This window comes from Lepisosteus oculatus, chromosome 22 (genome assembly GCF_040954835.1).
Source record: "Lepisosteus oculatus isolate fLepOcu1 chromosome 22, fLepOcu1.hap2, whole genome shotgun sequence".
Classification (NCBI taxonomy): domain Eukaryota; kingdom Metazoa; phylum Chordata; class Actinopteri; order Semionotiformes; family Lepisosteidae; genus Lepisosteus; species Lepisosteus oculatus.
In genome coordinates, this window is record NC_090717.1 from 8647631 (window position 1) to 8666522 (window position 18892).

An 18892-nucleotide genomic window follows, 5' to 3' on the forward strand; every position below is an offset into this window, starting at 1 on the left:
TGACAACATCAACTGGAATAGATAAATTTGTGCTTCATATTAAGTTGTACTTTTGTACTTTTCTATATTGCTCCAACATTATTTGGTTAACTGGGTTAAAAACCAGCATTTCCTTTGCAACTGTTCTCCTTTTTTCAGTTTATGTTTCTATAACAAATTCAGTTTGAATACTTTTAAACCATTAATAGTATTAAGTCATAACATTACAGAACCCATTTATTCTCACTTCCTGGCAGAAATGTGTCACAGAACTCCCAACTCAACAGTAATGCAATCCTTTTCAGTGCATTCCCCAGAATTTTCATGGTCTTGTTAATTCAGTACTCTGACTGGTTTACCTGTAGGATATCCACTTCATTTAAGTCGTTGTACATAATAATATCCAATATTGTCAATGACTTAAATGGCAAAGAACCAAATTATGCAGTATAGTTTACTTTTTTGATTATTGAAAACTGTTATACATGGAAATTGCCTTTGCCTGGTCTGTGAAGTTTCACAAACTCCTGGTACGGAAGGATGCAGAACTTGAAATGGCAATCCATAACTTGGAAAAGGTCTTCAAAGTCTACACGACAAGTTAGTTCAAATTCCACTGCTGACATCACAGCACACACTTCACCTTCAATAAAATAAAAGAAATAAACACAGACACTCGTTTTTTTCTGATTGGCTTTCAATAATTTAACTTTATCCATTATTTCCTTCTCTGATATATGTGCTACTTAACCCAGGAATGCAGTCGGCCTTCAGGAGGAAATTAAGGTCTGACTAGTTCCTTACTGGAATGTGGGTACCCATAAAACTGAAGCGAAAAACATGTAATGAAAAGACGACAAAACTTCACCCAGAGCAAAAATAAACAGCCGAAAAATGTCGTTGCCATACCTGAAAAGGATTCTACTATCCGTTTTGCCCTCTTTGTATAAGGAGCCTTACCTGTGGCAGCCATGTAATACAGTCTGATTTCTTCGGGAGTTAGGGCTCTTTCCCAGATCACAAACTCATCAAATGCCCCCGTTACATAATGCCTATAGGATTGGCCGTTGCCTGTTCCAATGACCACTTCCTGTTGAGGATCTCCATAGTTGTTGGATATGCTACCCCTTGGGTCACTGACATTAAATGTTCCATTGATATAAACCTTCAGGCCACTGTCCAGGGTCCACGTGAATAGTATGTTTATCCAGTACAGCCCTAAGAAAACAATGACAGATGTCCATTAGAGATGTCACATCTGAAAGGACAAGATAATGTTCGTCACTAGTGCTTCTGCAAAAAACACTATTCCATTCTTGAATGAGTGAGCCCTCAGTTAGCTGCTGACCCAGTGACCTGAAACACCTTTAAAATTCTGTTTTTTGTTGTGATAGTGTAGCATGTCAAACACATCTAAACACTGGTTTGCTACAATTGATCTCACTATCATATCTGAAACACAGAGCACAAGGAGGTTTATTTGACTTGCTCATTGTAACACAAAAGGAGAAGGTGGCAGATTAAGCTTTTAGGCAAAACTTCCTGATAAAAGGTTACATTAACCACATGTAAAATTAGCTACCTTATTCTATGCACATTTTTTGGTTTTCTTTCTTTAATGACAACTGCAGATCTTTACCTTGATTTTTTTTTCTTGCATGTGATGTCTAAGATGCAGTTAATTCTTTGCAGATGTAGAATGTTTAAAATCTGGTTTTGACTTAAGCTGGTCCTTATCTTTCCACAAACTCCAGAAAAATACAAATAAGTACACCAGTAACAGAAATAAAGTTTAACAGAGGTGGCCAGGCCATAAGATGCTTCTTTTGTTGTTTTAACCCCTCAGAATTAATGAAAATAGTGAACTTCTGAAATGATCATTCATTGTCTTTAGGCTTACGTCACTGGAGAAAATTACCTTCCCTGCAGCAGCTTCCTACTCCTACTCCAGCAGATAATAGCGCACAATACATTTAAGTGATCCCAGATTTAATGCTGAATTACAAACCATATGTCCTCCTTTAATGACCTGGTGGTATAGCCTTTCGAAGTCATTTTGAAGTGATGCAAGCATGACACCACTGCACTTTCAAGTGATTCATAGGATAAAGGGTTTCCAAACATGACTAAAATGTGTTTATACATTTATATACAATTCATACAATGAATTTGTTATTCATTTTTAAGTGTTGGAGTAAAGAAACTAGAAAGATATGAATTTGACGGGTTTCTTGAGTGCTTTTTCTGCTTAAGTTTCGGTACTTGTGTATGTGATCCTCAACCCTCAAGCTATCTGATAAATATGAAAGTACAGACATGTTTCAGTGAAATACCAGCCACTGGAAATGGAACAAAGCCAGTTCCAAAATTCCAGTGCCAGTTGATAATAGCCTCTCAGGAATGCCAGGCCAGGTCAGAGAAAGAGAAAAAGTAGAAATCAACAATCACATCATGATAGCAGAAGCTTCAAAATTTTGGAGGTGGCAGAGAGTACTGTGAATACAGAGCACAATATACAGTATTTAGCATTTAAAGATATGACATTTTAAATTAACTCTTAAATTCTACCAAAGCTTTTCTACCAAAACCAAAATGTTTCTGCCTCAGAGATGCCGAGATGCCTGACAAATTGAAATCTTTCATTTGTATCTGTATCTTGAGTGCAGAAATCAATCCAGCTGAAACACAATTTGCTTGATTTATGAATTCAATTATGTTGGAAGGGAGCCAGGTTTCTGTGTACAAAATCAAAGTTATTTTAACACTTTTCTTCAAATTTTCTTGAAAAACAAGGTGGGCCTTTGTCAAAGTCTTACCTGGGAGGCTGATGTCTGCTCTCCATCTGCGAGAGTTTTCAGGGGTGTAGAATTCGACATAGCCCATGTGGGCATTGACACAGACTAAAAAGCCACTGGAAATCACCTTTCCTCCTGAGGAACTTGCAACGCGGGACTGAGTTTCATGGGTCTTCCAGAAAAAGGAGAATGTGACTCCTAAAGATGAAAACAAGAAAGTTAGTAATGCACTGTACTGCAGGTGGTGCACCTTTTCTTTGGATGAAAGAACATAAAATGTATTACAAGTGCAGCATTTGTGTTCGCTTAAGCAATGCATTGGGCAAGTCCCCAGGGCCCTGTCCATGTAGCCCATGCAAGCGCTAAACCAGTAAACAGACAGCATCAAAAGACCAACACCCTGCTCCAGGGAGTGTCCGGAAGTGAGTGACAGCACTATAACAATGAATTATTCCATGAAGTCTGTTGTGCTCTCCTGCTCTAAAGTCTACAGAAGCCTAAATAACTGATGGACATAAATCATTGATCTAGGTCATAACATAAGAGTGACACAGGTGGTCAATCCACAGCTGTCCTGGACCTGTTGAACATCCAAAAGGCACTGACCCATAGAGCATTATGAAATGATGTTCTCATACACAGACCTGCATGAAGACATCTATGTGATTTTCTGAATTCTTTCATGGCAATTAAGAAAATGGCTTCTAACTTCATCCCTGGTGTTCAATGACTAATGAGATCAAGCTCTACATGTGTTCATTATATGAGTCATTGCAAACCACTAAAAGTAGTTTTGAAGATTCAGACTTTCCTGAAATTGACTATACTGTACCTATTACACAGTAAAGCTGAAAGCGGTGGTTTTGTAAAAAAACCTATGCAAATTTGATCAGAAATATCTTCTAGCCTATAGAGCATTTGAATTAAGCTTTTCCCCCATCTCTTTCTAAAAAGGAAAGAGAATTCAAAACTAGGAATGAAAAATTTATGCCAGAACGGAAATGTTTACGTTTGATATTCCAAAATCACAAAGAATTTATAAACACAAAATGAAGAAAAAATAATATCTGCATATTCCACATAAACTGTCTTTTTATATTCCACCGAGCCACTGAAATAGAAAAGCTTTTTTTTCTTTGCGTCTCATGCTGTCTTTGGACGAAGTGATTTTTGTTATAAGTAAAAAAGTTCTGGCTAATGCAATTCAACCACTCTGGAATGCAAATAAAGACATTTAAACCCAGATGGGGAATGAGCTCACACTTTGGTTGTTTTAGTATAGTTTTAAAAATTAGCAGGTCAGTTTTAATAACTTCTTGCTGCTGTGCAAAGCTTGACAAAAAATGGAACATTTTTCAACATTTTTTAAATGAAAAGACAATCATAAGTAAGTAGAAAGAGCACTTTAGTTAACATATTTGGCAATACCTTCAAATGATTTTAAATTTAACATGGAAGTTATTAAACAGACAAACAGTAATAATATTTTATTTATAATATATAAACAAATATTTATGATAAGATCATCTAAATAAGTGTACTAATCAACTGTTTTTTAAAATATTAGAACATTTGATGACACATGAGAAATCCTTTTACCTCAAGTACAGTTTTTTTTCTATTCTCCAAGGTTAACAGAACTTAACACTTTGAGAACTGAAGACTTTAAATTTTATTAAAAAAATGTAATTCTAACCTTCAGGTCCACAGAGGGCTGGGTCACTAATACAAGAGTTCTTATAAGTCCCAAAATGTAAAAATGTGGCTCCATCATCTCCATTCAGAAAAACCCCTTTGTCTACCAACCCCTCTACAATATCTACAAGCAAGAAAGAGGAAAAATAGATTATTTTTTCTTGCACTATTAACACAACTTTGTTCCTGACTTAAATGTATGATCTGTATCAAGACATACAATTATGCACAATTAGATTTTGCCAAAGAATCAACCATTTAACAAAAGATCACAGTATAATAATCTATGATACAGTATACAGAAAACTAATCCATAAACATGTAAACCTCAAGATCTCTCTAGAGGTAGAGATGTGGTTTTGGCCATTCATATGTTTGTATAATCCTGAACCAAATAAAGATTTCTGGTGTTCAAAAGTATGTGCTTGACTAATTTCTGTTAATTCTGATCTCAAGTCACAAACCACTTTAATCAAGTTGGTTTTTGGAAAAAGCATTCATTGGAAGTAAAAGTCTTAATCTGTCCACATAGAATATTTTGCAATATCCTGTAAATAGATGGTTTTTATTTTAAATGAGGATGGATTACATTAAATTAATGCAATATTTTCAAAGATTATGAAGAGATGAAAAATCAATGGACTTTTCATTAACAAAACATTACGCTAATGTATCACAGAATAACAGATTACAGTGTACTGTTTTTATTTTTTTAATTCTCACATCTGCGTTCTCTTTAGATGTCAACACTTTAATCATCACTCTATTGCTTCAAAAAATGACACGCTGTTTTAAAGGTGACATCTGTACTGAATAAAAAGCTCTTTTTATTCCTTCTTTCCACATAATTAATTTTCCTGAACAGAAAGTCCCACCATACTCATCATAAGCAATGTTTTGAAACCCCTCTGTTTAGACCCATGTCATTATATTCATGTCATTAACTTGCTGTTTAGCCAGGATTACAAATGATTCCTGATCAATTCCAGATAGGCACAATCAAGGATATTAAAAATGACTTACGTTTCAACCAAAATGGCTTACGATGTGCCATTGTACGAAATGGTTTCAAAAAAAAATATTGCACATTGTACAAATCAAATGACAGCTTTTCAGCCTTTTTTAACTCCCCATTAAAAAAAACCACAACCTCTATCCCAGGCCATAAGAGAAGGGGTTTGAAAACAGACTTTTATAGACACAAATCTCTTCTTGAAAAATACTGCTTCTTTTGTGGTACACTCAAATTAATTTACTACTTATGTCTCACCCACAGTTGCAGAAATGTTAGTGTAGGCAGAGTCATTGGTATACACAGAGGTAGAATTATGGGAAGGGAGCACAGTGTGATTGTGGATTCTGAGAGCTGAATGGAACAAAAACAAGAACAACAGGTGAATCACAGATCGCCACTTGGCTGGTGAAAAACAATGACACACAAAGACAAAGAGGATGAACATGGCCATACAGAAAGGTAATGAAACAGTGTGAGTAAGGTCCTATTGTACAGTGCTTAGGCTGAGACAGGATGTTGTGAACAACAACAGCAAGTATCTATTGTGAATCTTGCCATCCATTGATTTGCATTAAACAAAAAACATTCTTAGTTTATGCATTGTATCTGTAGCTACAAAGCAAGTATCCTGCCTTATTAGGACTAGTAAAAACAAAATTTCAAGATCAAAAACAGCTCACTTCAAAACGTTTTTACAGGCATAAATTAGTAACTGTGATTTTTAAGTTGAAGGGAAAATAAAAGTACATTAACAACCAATAAATATCTAATAGGTGTTTGGTATACCACACCATTTAATACTGGATACCGTCTTTTCTTTAGTTAATGTTTCTATAACTTTCCAGTTTGATGCCTGGCTATCCAAGCTTTTTATCCCAGTTTTTCTTTATCCTGCATGGAAAAATAGATAATTCTGAACAAAACATATTGCACTCCACTCCTCTTTCCAGCTTTCTGGCATCAGCAGTCTTACATTTCCTTTAAGTCATTTTCAAAAACATTTCCTTCAATTAAGTGCAGCTTTCAAAGGTTTTTCTTTCTGGTATGCATCTGTTAGTGTGATGTATTTTCCTTGCAGTTATTCAAGGCCTTGTAGGTATTATCCGTAACGTGCCTTACATACTAGTGAAGCTAGATTCACAATTGTCTCAATCCAAAGTGATGGATTCTTTGCCAGGTAACACAAGAAAATATATGTTTAAAACAGCAATGCTGCTGTATGGAATTTAAAAGGGTACTTGACAATATAGTAAAAGTTAACTAATTGTTTCCTACGCAATAGCCTGTAAAGCTACATAATATAATATAATAGCTTGCAAAGTGTCACAACGCATTGAAATGAGCATACGGAAGGTGTAAGATCCTGCTGTAATCTAACAAGAACTTTCAAATGTACACATTGTCAGCAGTAGCTAACTAAAATCACAGACAATGATTTCTCTCCATTTAAATTAACATTTTATCTTTATCTCCAGTTATGCAACCCATAACAGACTATTGAAAATGTTGTACCTCATAGATTTTTTATCATAGCGTATTCCATGAAGATCTACAGTGACTGTAAGACATCAAACATATACTGTATATTTAAATGCTGTTCATTAATTATGAAGGTTAGTATCTTTAATAATGACTGGATTACCAGTCTAATTAGCAGCAATATTATTCTACTAGGGACAATAGTTTTGAGTGAAATCCTATCAAAATGTGCCCCAGGAAACAAGACACAACAGTCTATTTTGAACAACAAAGACCATTCAAACAGACAGGAATATGTTTAGCCTACACATGTCACATTCACATACTTATATTATTTCCATTAATATGACCTGTTCGGTTTCCAATTACATCCCACAGTCCATATATCCCATCTACTGCATCCAGGGGCCAGTAGTGTGACGCACTGGCTAAAATTTTCAGACCTGAAGAAAAAGAAGAAAATACTTAACAGCCCATTTTACAATCGAGCTGTATGTGTCCAGCAAGCATTGATTAAGTCACAGGTGTTAATACCTGTGAGAAATTAGGTTTAGTATCAATTTTATTTTCCTGATAGGTTTCATTTCAGAGAAACTCTCAGTAGCTTGTGATCACAAGGCTAAATGTTGAGAAGCCCTTGACATGTCATTGTAAAAATGTATATATCTCGCATATCTTAAGTGAAGGACATATAAGGATGTAAGTACTGTATAATAATGATATATTAGGATGTAGGTATTGCATTGTGTATTATGTCAATTTCAGATTAGTATAGTACTATAACTTTACTTTTAGGATTTGTATCAGTCTTTCAACCAAATCTAATCGATTACAATTTCTGAAGCATTTAACTTTAAAATCATCACATAGCCCTAAGTGCTGCAGAAACAAGAAACAAAAAGGAAAACAGACACATATGTTAAAAAATAAATACACCTCCATATCATAGGTTTAGAGAAAGATGAAGCACTCTGCAACTTAAAGAAAAGCTTTGTTTAAAACTATCACACTGGTTTTAAACAAAATGTTGTTTGGGACATTACAAATATAATCATTTTTAAACCTAATTAAAATAATAAATAACTGAAATCTTAAGCAATGTAAGACCTTTACAATGCTACCTTTAACTTTAGTTAAATTAACAAAACTTTAGTTTAGACAAGCCTTCCTGGTAAAAAATACTATTCTTTACTACAGTGTTTCGTAAAGTCAACTTTCTTGCAACATTAATTAGTTATTTACATTTACTTTATTATCTGATCATCGTATTCTTATTCGTTGACTTAATAAAAATGTATATACAAAACTGGCAAAAAATTAAATTAACTAATATAATAAAAAAACTTTAAATATAAAACATAGACCTAATTTACCTGGATGTTCAGACGGGTTTCCAAATTCACCATAAACCTAAATATAAAAAATACATGTAGCTGTAAAACCCATAATATTGTACATAATGTGTTTTAAAATATTTCGGCGTTAAAAAACAATACACTACCTGAAAGCTGGCACGAATTAAAGCTATCAAATCAATAATATTTTACATAATTTGTTCAAATATATTAGTCGTTAAACAAGAAAAGTAGTTACATTACCTGAAAACGGGCTCGAATTAAAGACAAAAATGTCGTTATTGATAAGAGATGGCAGAGCTTTTCCATAGCTTGGTCTCAGAAGTTTGGACTTGTGCTGGTTTCAACTAAATCCTTTGTGCAGAGTGGCTCCAAAGCGGGTTGATCATCTTCTGCGCTTCTGAAAACGTTCCAGGTGTTGCACAGTTCAAAGCCTTTCTTTCCTTCTTGTGATGATATTAAAACCCCTGATGTATTATAACTCCTTATATGAAAGAAAAGCTCTGATGTACAATCTTTGGACTCTTACATCTTCTTTCTTATAGCTCGTTTTCTCGGTCTTCCAGCCTCTGCGGTGCACCGAGCAGAAAATGATCGCTGCATGGAGTTTTTTATCTGCCAGTTTGGAGCGCTCTGTCTCGTACTCTGTTTCTCGGTGCCTCGCCACAGATTTACTCAACTTGGATGTTAGTGTAAGAATTCACTTGCCTGGCCCCGAGCTCTGTTTTGCTGGGTGGGGGATTTGAAATTGTGATGTCATCCTTTGGGTCCCAGAGAAGTTTTTTTTTCCTTCCCGTTTCGATTGTAAAAGGGTGTATAGACTATGGATTTATGTAATGCACATCAACCTGGCCGTGCCTGGCCATCATTCCATTCGGAGATTAAATACGATTTTTGTAGCTAATATTTAACAGGTAGAAATGTGCGGTGTGACATTGAGTCACGCTCATGAGGACAATGATAAATGTCTACCCAGTATTTACATTTTCGTGTTGCAAACTAAATTATGATGCGGAGATATCTACACCGGTGCTGGTTGAACCCTAAACGCTTTCAATTACACTTTTATTAAGAGGAAAAGGTGCGTGTGTGAATTGTCACATGCCATCATCTCTTGATGGCAATGACGCCTTTGGTGATGTGTATTATGCTACAATCGAAATTCTGATCTATGATGTTATACTTGTGTATTAAAATAATCTGACCATAGACCAATCTGGTCCTTGGGGGCGGTGTGTCAATTTAAAAATGCCGCTGCATCAGATGTGCTGGGAGAGACCGCACAACTAGTCAGATTAGGGCAACAACGACATTAAAGTCGATAAACTGCCCTTCGGCTGATGCCATAGACCTTGGCTCTGTGTGACTGGATTAAAAACCCTTTCTATCAACCACGGAGCTGATCTAACCGGAGACTGATCTAACTGGCCACTCACAATCACTCAAAACATATACTAATAAGATTTGACACAGATCATTTTTATCAAGTGTGAGGTTATTTTCCCCATTTTCTGTAGTGAAAACTCCTGTTGATGGTGTCATTCACAGGTTCCTTTTGATGAGTGTTCCTGTGACTCGATTTTTCCCAAGATTAAAACATACTCTTCCTAAAACATACTGCCCTGTCTTTGAATCACTAATTTTTACCGATTTGGGACACGTGATTGCTGACCAATATAGTTAACATCACTTTGCTATATTCTGAGGTGTAAATTAAAAACGTAAAGTTTCCAGTTTCTAGTGGGGATTTTCTCTTCGTACGATCTCCGAACTATTTGAGCAAGATCACCTGTTCGAGACTGCAAGCGAAATTCGCCAAGCGTTTAGAAACTGGGTGTTTAACAATGACACATAAAACCTAATGGTTCTTCTTAGGACCAGGCTTGGCTCTGTGGAATTTAACGCCTTGTGACTAACATTTTGTTCATCCGCAACATCGTAATTAATTAGTCATTTAATTGGAATCTACTACCTTTGCTCACCCACTGAGAACACTTTGATACATGCGCACAAAGCACCTCTCCTGGAAAGTGAACTTTGCGCTGTGAGAATAAGACGCATCTGTTATTATGGCGAATGGGAGGTTCATTACTATTTCACCGTAATAGCAGGGAGGTTTTGCTAGTAATACAATGTTTCCGCTTCCTTGCTTGGAAATATTGTACTTGCACCACTCCGGCAGCATACACTTGAAAAGCGGTAACTTAGCGCCACCTATTGGATAATTGTTTAAAGATGTAAAGCTATAAATCCACGGAATTGATTTTTAGGCGTTACGTAGCTCGAGCTCATAACTCAATTGCCCAAAGCATTACAATATTTTAATCTCCATTTTACAAAATGAAGATTTTTGTCATATCCGACGATGCATTCTCAAGACTTGATTCTCAACCTATACAGGTGTATCTAGTTGACGTGCAAAGCTTTGAACTCCATTCATACCTGTGCCTCTTGCACACAAGTGTCATAGGTATTCACTCTTGGAAGCGCCCGTCTTCAGATACAGCGATTATACATTCTATCCAGTCACAAAGTTTGTCAAACCCTTATGCACCTTTAAAATCTGCAATGAAATTGGAAGGACTAGTATACATTTATGCTAAACCAAGAGAAACCCAGGACTGTAACATTTTGGGGTGGCGATGCAATTAACAACCGATCTGTGAACCAATGGGAACCGACCAAGAACACTGAAGTTAAGCCATTTGTTTTTTATGCTCGGGGAACTCAGTGAATGAAACAGTGAATCTGGTTTCTCAAAACAAGTTTTATTTTTTGCACCGTTTACATACATTTCACAGGTTTTGAAGGTGGATAAGGTGTGCAAATGTTTCAATACTAAACCTAAGGCATAAGAACTAACAGCTTGATAAGCATCAGTGGCCTCTTGAATAAGATGTTACACCAAGTCCACAAGCTAAAGAAAAGCTCTTTATCTTGACAAATTTAATGCATTCTGTACTGAATTTTAAGACCTTTTTTGGTTAAATCTAAAAAAAAAAGCCTCTATACGAGGTACCACTGACACCCCAACGATCTTACAAGGTTTTAAGTTAATGGTTGGCAATAGTTAGCAATCAAGGTGCATTCTTCAGTGCCCCTTTTGTTCAGCAACATACCATCTCTTAAGACAGCCATCAATCACACTGTAGGTTTATTTAAAAAAAAGTCAGGTTTGGTTGCAAAAGGTTGAACTGTACAGACTAGAGCCAAGACAATTTGGGTTTAGTTTCCTACATATTTAGGATTGTGGCAAGTGTGGTCTGACTTGGCGGGGCTGATTCAATTTACAACGTAGTTGAGGGAATCCGTAGATTCACAAATTTCACTTTAACATAAGATGCAGTTTTACGGTATTTCCATTCTGGATACTCCACTTTACACTTTCTGAAATAACGAATACTAGCTCAGGGACACATAATTACAGATCTATAACTCCGGAGCAAAATTGAGCTTTTACGCATCTGGCACATTCTATCTTACTAAGCCTTCATTGATCAGCCCATTTCAATTAGGATCAACATTAAAAATAATGCTACAGAAAAACTTCACAGCAACACTTAGACCTAGAAAGGCTCCATTTTACAAATATTTAAACCGAAAAACATCAAACAAATGAAAATCTTGAAACTCCACAGCAGAAAAATACACATGGCCAAACTGAGGTGCTGATAAGTATCAAATGCCAAGAATAAGAGAACATTTGAACTGCTTTTTGATTACATAATTTAAGGAAATACTCATGCAGCAGCTAAGCATGAGTTACACCACTTTTCACATTAGACTTCATATTTAATGTGCAATGAAAAATCCTGAGCCAATTGCTTTCAAAACTGAAACAACTTTATTATGTATTAAAAAAGGGAATGAGTAACAAGTGCCACCAATGTGTATTGTTTACTGCAGAAGGCTTATAAATTATCAAAATTCATAAGGGGGCAGAATAGTTGCAGTCCAAAAAGCCAAGTTTTATGCAGGTCCAAAGTAGTAGGAATTGATTTGTATTTTCTCCATCACACTTTCACACCGAAATCCACACTCTCTTCAGCCGCTCAAGATTTTTAAAGCACATATATAAGTGTTCTGTGGAACTACTGCGGGAGACGAGCCGCGCCACCAAGATTTTCACAGACAGCTGCCTATAAAACTAGACGGCCGGTGCCTGGCTCCAGCCGCACTCACAGGTCATCCTCATCATCTGGCAAAGCAGTAGACTGGGCAACCTGTGGAGGGACAATCAAAAATGCAGTTGATATCAGCCCAGCTTAACTGAACAAACGTTTGATACGAGATCGGGGCCTCTAATTCAGTAAGCATGACTTCTGATATAACACTTAAACTTCTCCTCTCAAAATCAACCAAGAGGTGACAACAGTATGCAAAAGCTAATGCGCCCCATTTGATGAGATTGTAATCTGTTTAGTACTCTTAGCACAACACCTGTGGACATCTGTATAGAAGGCAAAACAACCTTGGATTTACAAAATAATTTTCAGTCTGAGTTGGAAAAAAAATCATGTATCAATTTAAACAATAATTCTATCCACAGACCAAGTGAAAGGATTCAGTACATTATGCCACAATCAGTGTTTGAAAGAAGTTAGGTTGCCACAAATGAAAGTCCTGGACAGAGATCATTTAAAACAGTGTTATTAAAATGTTAAGTCTAAAACCGGCTTCGAGGATTATGTTTCTGGTGGAAAAAGACATCCGAGCATAGTAAATTAAGTCATGTATATCAATACACAACTTATAAAATTAAAGATGAACAATGACCTGGTCTTAAGCATCTGTAAAACTGCTCCTTTTAGCAGTGTTGTTGGACACATAAAAGGAGTGAAGGGAGGAAACTAAACCCTAATACATTAAACATACAGACTACAAAATTAAGAAGATCAAGTCAGCATCATACCTGTAAATCTTGCTCATACTGTGCAGCCAGTGCTGGATCCATAACAACCTCAGGTGGTGCCAAAGCAGGCATTGCCACAAACTCCAAATTGGGGTCTCCAATCAACTTCCTGGCAAGCCAAAGGAAGGGTTTCTCAAAGTTGTAGTTGCTTTTGGCAGAGATGTCATAATACTGCAAAGAAAGACATCATTAGCATCAGCCATTGTAAATGTGGTATATCCATACCTGCTTACAATTTTAAAATAAGCCACTGTAATAAATATTTAATGTTTTGTGATATTACTTTAATCTTTCTATGCCTCTCCAAGTCCACTATTCAACAAAAGACCCACCTGAAGGTTCTTCTTTCTATGGAAGACGATGGACTTCGCTTTCACTTTTCGGTCTTTGATGTCTACTTTATTGCCACACAAAACAATGGGAATATTCTCGCAGACTCTCACCAAATCTCTGTGCCAGTTAGGGACATTCTTATATGTTACCCTAGATGTTACATCAAACATAATAATGGCACACTGGGCTGGAAAAGAAAAAAAAGGACAGTCAAGAAGAAATTCACACCATTTGTAACAATCAATTTAAAACTTCCAATTTTGGTACATCCTAAGTGGGCTGTGCCATTAATCATAACATCCCTGTTAATCAGGTGTTTTAAATTTATATTTAAGAACAACTATTTCATTCATAAAACCAGTTCCTTATTCCAACCCATCATTTAAGAATGAACACATTGTGAACTTACCTTGAATGTAATAGCCATCACGAAGACCACCAAATTTCTCTTGCCCAGCTGTGTCCCACACGTTGAATTTAATTGCACCTCTGTTGGTGTGAAACACGAGCGGGTGGACTTCAACACCCAAAGTAGCTGAAGTTACAAAAGAAGATGCATCAGTGCCAATATCCAAGACGATTCCAGTGGAAGCAGCAGTCTTGTATTTCCATTAGCAGCACAATACCCTGGCACAGCTATGCCCAGAATATTTCTGCAGCACTCAATTTTAAGCTACACAGCTTCCATTATGTTACTCGTCTGAACTGATATTACATGGTCTCCAGATCATAAAAGGTTGTATAAAACCCTTAAAATATCATCAAGAACAGTACTGCGGTTCACAAGAAACAGGACTACATAGCCTGTATTCTTACGTAAAGATGTTTTTACATCTCCTAAACAAAGTGAACAAATGGAAATGTCAAGTCGATGGGAGAAAGGAACATCTTACCCCTTTTTGAAGGAAAGAGAAGGCTATTACACATATAGAAAAACAACTTCACATACCTACGTATTTTTTCTCGAATTCTCCTGTCAAGTGACGCTTCACAAAAGTTGTTTTACCCGTACCCCCATCTCCAACTAGAACAAGCTGAAAAAAAAATCCTTCTTAAGAACAGGTACAGACAAGAGGCCACTCTGCCCATCTAGCCTGTTTGGTCGCTCTTCCTTGAGTAACTGTGCAGCTATATATGAAAGAAAAGCAAAAACTGTCTAACAGTAACAGTAAATAGCCATGAAGTGTCACATTGCACAACAAAGACAGCCAGCTGGTAATCCTGTATGTGAGCAATTTTATTATCTCAATTAAGGAAAAAGACAGTCCATGTAGGTCTCCTATTAAAGTTAAGTAAGATTCGTTTGTTTTCAGCTCAAGAAAAAAAACTACAGAATATGCCCCATGTGCTTAAGACCTGTATGCATCAAATGCACAACCTCGAATTCAGTACCAAGAGACAAAAACATAATATTGACGCTGAAGTACTCGCTTTCACGCGGAGAACACCGTGGCTAATTAAGGAAAGAAAAAGTACCTTAAACTGAACTTGAGGTTCTCCTTGAGTTGCCATATTTAAGGATTGACCTGGAAAAAAAAAAGATGTAGAAATGAAAGATGCATATTGGAATGGTGCTAATCGAGCCAGATTTCCAAGTTCGCCGGAGTTAGCGAAGGGCACAATCAGTTCCCCGCCAGCCTTGCTTTCGTGTAAAGCAGCTAATTTCATGCTGACCAGCGCAAATCTACCTGCTCCGCAGCCTCTATTCACAGAAGGGGACGGGGCGAGGCCTCCGGCACCACATGGTTACCGGGACAGGCGAGCGACTGCTGAACTAACTCACTGTGGCCTTATCAAGATCCTCATCATCATCATCATCGCACACGGTTATAATGGACATCGCTGCTTAGATTAAACCCAACCAGCCTAACAGGAACTCTTCGCAAAGTCCAAATGGGGTCTAAAATGAATCGTCGAGTTTTAAAGAGCGGCCGAACGCCGTGCATCCGCCTCTTGCAGGCAACCCATTTTAATCGAAAACTTTGCCCTAGCTCGTTAGACAAAAGCATCGACGCCAAGGTAATCGCCATTCCATTTTCATGAAAACACTCCTAAAGCCAAGCTAATCCTTCCCCAGATAAGGCCGCGTTTCGGTACCCATGCCAGCCCTGACTGAAACACACAAGGCCCAAATGAGTCCGCATCACCGAGATACTTAGTCTTTAAGTGGGTTAATACTAAAACCCAGCCTAACGCACAAAATAAAATAAAAGGCTAAAAAAAGAAGCCGAGAATTCTTCTACAACTTTATAACAGGATATTATAATCTCTTAAACGAGCCAAATGCCCGGAGCATCATTGTGGAAACTAAAAAGAGGTTACATAAATACCGGATAAAGACTGAAAACCAGGTAAGCAAGTATCCTAGTATATATACAGCCGGTTATATTTGCTCACTTAAATTAAGCACCTAAAGTTGCAATCTCATTGTCACATAAAAAGCCCGCCAAGACAACCCCTTCCTAGCCACACAAAAACTCGCCCTGCTTACCATCTAAGACACTTATAAACCTAAAAAAACACACAAAAATCCCCACCATCCCACTACACATAACGTACATCTGTTGATATTAACTTTATATTTCACCTATCTACTCAGATGCCTTTGATTATTGATAGATTGTAAATCCCTGAACCCCCCAGCCCCTTACCGTTTCCAGAACTATCGCGGACTCTTTCGGAATATCCTGTAGAAAATGGCTGAATCGCTGTTGAAATACTCCGACGCGCACCCCTATCATGTGACCTTCCTTCTCTATGGCAACTCGCGGTAAGGCTAGTTGTTTGAAAGAATCCACGCCCACAATGAGGCGTTACCGAATTTGAGTTCGTTACATTATTGGTTAAAGCGCCCGGTTCTAACCAATGAGCTCCTGTGAAAGCGCGAGAAGTTTGAGTCTCATGAGGGCCATGTTGTTTCCAGTTTCTCAATTTTCAATGATAATCGCATATGCTGAAGAGCCAAAATGGCTTTCCGTTCACGTGCAGTTATGGTGATAATTCTATCGCTCAACGGAAAAGCATAAAAGCTGGACTTTTTCCACTCTTTTAAATTTTGAGGTTCTTTTTCCGTTATGATCCCCCGATTTAAACGTAAACTTAAAGATTCAATTTGCACGGTAGATATTTCTATTATTAATTATAAAATGCAGAACTAAATGTTTACACTTCCACGAGTCTTTGGGTTTAAAAAGTTTATCAAAGACCTTCATAAACATCCACAAACCCATTTTATTTTGCTGAAGACGTCTCCGCACAGAGAAGACGATTTGGTTCCAACTAGCTTACACATTTTCAGCCTAGAAAAGGCGTTTAAAAATCTATATATACCCTGCCTAGAAAATTTACAAATAATGATTTTGTAATGTGAAGAATGGCTTAAGAATCGTTTTGCAACAATCTGGTATTTGTAATGGAAAAAAAAATCGTTTATGTGCTGAATATACGTGTCTCCTTATCAATGCTTTAATATTATCATTAAATACTTGTCCCCAAAAATGATTTGTATCTTTAGGAAGATCGCAATACATGTATTTTACAGCATACACTAAAAAAATGGAAGAATTAGTCATGATGCAGACAGCAGGTGACACTAAAGAGCTCAGAAACGTCTAGGATGAGATAGGATAATTTTCTCATCAAAGAGAAGGTTTTCAACACATGAAACTGATAACATTTTATTTGACTTCAAATTAAAAGAGAAGAAGAGATATATCAAATGTAAATTTTCTTTTAGATAAACGAAATGTAGCTTAGAAGCAGTTTGGGCTCTGAGGTTGTGGGATCAAAACAGAACTGCTATTGTACCCTGAAGCAAGGCACTTCACTCAAACTCTCCAGGGAGGTATTGTAAATGAAATATTCTCTCAATTGACATTTTTTGTTAAACAAAGTTCATTGTGGCTGACAACCAGTGACCCTTGTAATGGAAATAGGCTCCCCGATGCTCCACCTGATTTGTTTTGTAATTGTGAAAAATACAGTTGCCAGAAGTATCCACAGAGCCCTGGGGCATCTCTGACTTTACAGACCATATTGGCCCTGGAAACATTAACAGAGCTTTCTCTTTCTTGTATTAGAAATAAAGATCGCAGCAGACGTAGCACCTGAAGGTCCATCTTGTCAAAAGCTTAGTAAGGCTGGGTCTGGTCATCACTGTGATGGCTCACTAGAGAGATCACTTTATTGGCCATATACAATTTTTTGCATGAGGAATTTGTCTTTTCGCATACCCCAACTTGCTCTCCATGAGACACACAGGAAGGGAAAGAGAAACTTGAGGTCAGAGCGCAGGTCAGCCATTTATACAGCACCCCTGGAGCAACTGGGGTTAAGGGACTTGCCCAACAGAGTAGGATTCCTCTGCCTTCCATGGAATTTGAACTGGCAACCTTCCAGCCACAGGCGCAGAGCCTTAGCCACAGTGCCACTTGTCCACCCAGTAGGGTCCTCTAAGTGCAACCAGTTTGCTGCTGTAAGTGGTGCTGTTGGAAAAGTGGATGAAACTTTTCAAAACCAGTGCCCCAGTATGGAAACAGTGGACACTGCACTGTAGGAAATGCCATTCATCTCCACATGAAATGCTAAGACAATATTCTGATAACTTGATAACTTTGTCATTAAAGATCCTATGGCAGTAAATCCCACTTCCTTATTTTTTAAAAAAATCCCTTCAATTCATGTGATGAAGTACTTTTTTACTTCTCCACCTGACCTGCTGTGTAGTGTGGCTGCCAAACGTCACCAAGGTGCGTTCTGGAATATCAGCGGTGAATGAATTGGTTCTCTTCCTAAATTTAACAGACCCAATTCAAAGTTACTTTGGAAAGCACACCGCTCAACAAAGGCAGTACATTATCATTAAACATGTTACTTAGGACTATTGCTGTGAATTGGGACTTTATGGAGAGTTTCACAATAACCTCAAACGGATGCTATGTTAATTGCCCTCTGAGCCAGGGAATTTGAAAGTGAAATCTACACCCACCAGGAACTTTAGCAAAATGTATGTTTCTTTTCCTGCCAAAATTACAAACACACACACATACCACCACATACGATGTGGTATGCAATAAGTAAGAATCACCTTAAAACGGCTTCCTACATGACGTCATTTAGGGTATCTCTAGAAAGGCCTTTAAAAAGTGATTTTAAGGACTCTTATTTGTCGAATAAAAGTAGTAATTGTTAGAAAGCACGACTCACCTCGAAAAATGTAAAAATGAATCAAACTCACGTATCACCTCCGTTATTACAACGTGCAGGTCAGGACTGAGTCATACAAACGAGACGAATATTTATTGATCATGTGTCTTATTGCTGTGGTGTC

The 18892-nt window shown here is 37.2% G+C and overlaps 2 protein-coding genes across 6 annotated transcripts in view; both read right to left on the reverse strand.

Annotated features, from left to right (window-relative positions):
- The window catches only part of adgrd1 (adhesion G protein-coupled receptor D1), a 79694-nt gene extending 70370 nt beyond the window's left edge, over positions 1–9324 (reverse strand). Inside the window, exons 1-7 of one of the 4 annotated variants that reach the window (XM_015365999.2) lie at positions 8562–9324; positions 8337–8373; positions 7314–7406; positions 5740–5835; positions 4471–4593; positions 2796–2972; positions 940–1197 (exon numbers count right to left, since the gene is read on the reverse strand). In XM_015365999.2, coding sequence (XP_015221485.2) covers positions 940–1197; positions 2796–2972; positions 4471–4593; positions 5740–5835; positions 7314–7406; positions 8337–8373; positions 8562–8627 — 850 coding nt within the window. In that variant the 5' untranslated portion in view covers positions 8628–9324. Of the gene's footprint in view, positions 1–939; positions 1198–2795; positions 2973–4470; positions 4594–5739; positions 5836–7289; positions 7407–8336; positions 8374–8561 lie in introns of all 4 variants that reach the window. The other 3 variants (XM_015365998.2, XM_015366001.2, XM_015366000.2) reach the window with 3 other exon arrangements.
- A 1741-nt stretch (positions 9325–11065) lies between these two features.
- LOC102694382 (GTP-binding nuclear protein Ran) lies at positions 11066–18841 on the reverse strand. Of its 2 annotated transcripts, none has more exons than XM_015366253.2 (7): positions 18769–18841; positions 15040–15089; positions 14513–14597; positions 13973–14098; positions 13563–13750; positions 13231–13401; positions 11066–12541 (listed from the first exon to the last, which is right to left on the reverse strand). In XM_015366253.2, exons 2-7 carry the CDS (start codon positions 15073–15075, stop codon positions 12497–12499), a joined length of 651 nt encoding a protein of 216 aa, XP_015221739.1. In that variant the 5' UTR covers positions 15076–15089; positions 18769–18841; the 3' UTR covers positions 11066–12496. The 2 variants fall into 2 exon arrangements, with proteins under 2 accessions (XP_015221739.1, XP_006640309.1); XM_006640246.3 differs by lacking the exon at positions 18769–18841 and adding an exon at positions 16215–16315.
- Positions 18842–18892: the final 51 nt, after the last annotated feature.

Excerpts from the sequence above, each read along its gene's own strand:
- LOC102694382 (XM_015366253.2), bottom strand. The coding sequence starts at position 15,075 with ATGGCAACTCAAGGAGAACCTCAAGTTCAGTTTAAG. Across the intron at positions 14,099-14,512 it reads ATTCGAGAAAAAATACGTAG|CTACTTTGGGTGTTGAAGTC; the intron begins GTATGTGAAGTT and ends TTGTAACTTCAG. Across the intron at positions 12,542-13,230 it reads AGTATGAGCAAGATTTACAG|GTTGCCCAGTCTACTGCTTT; the intron begins GTATGATGCTGA and ends GTCCCTCCACAG.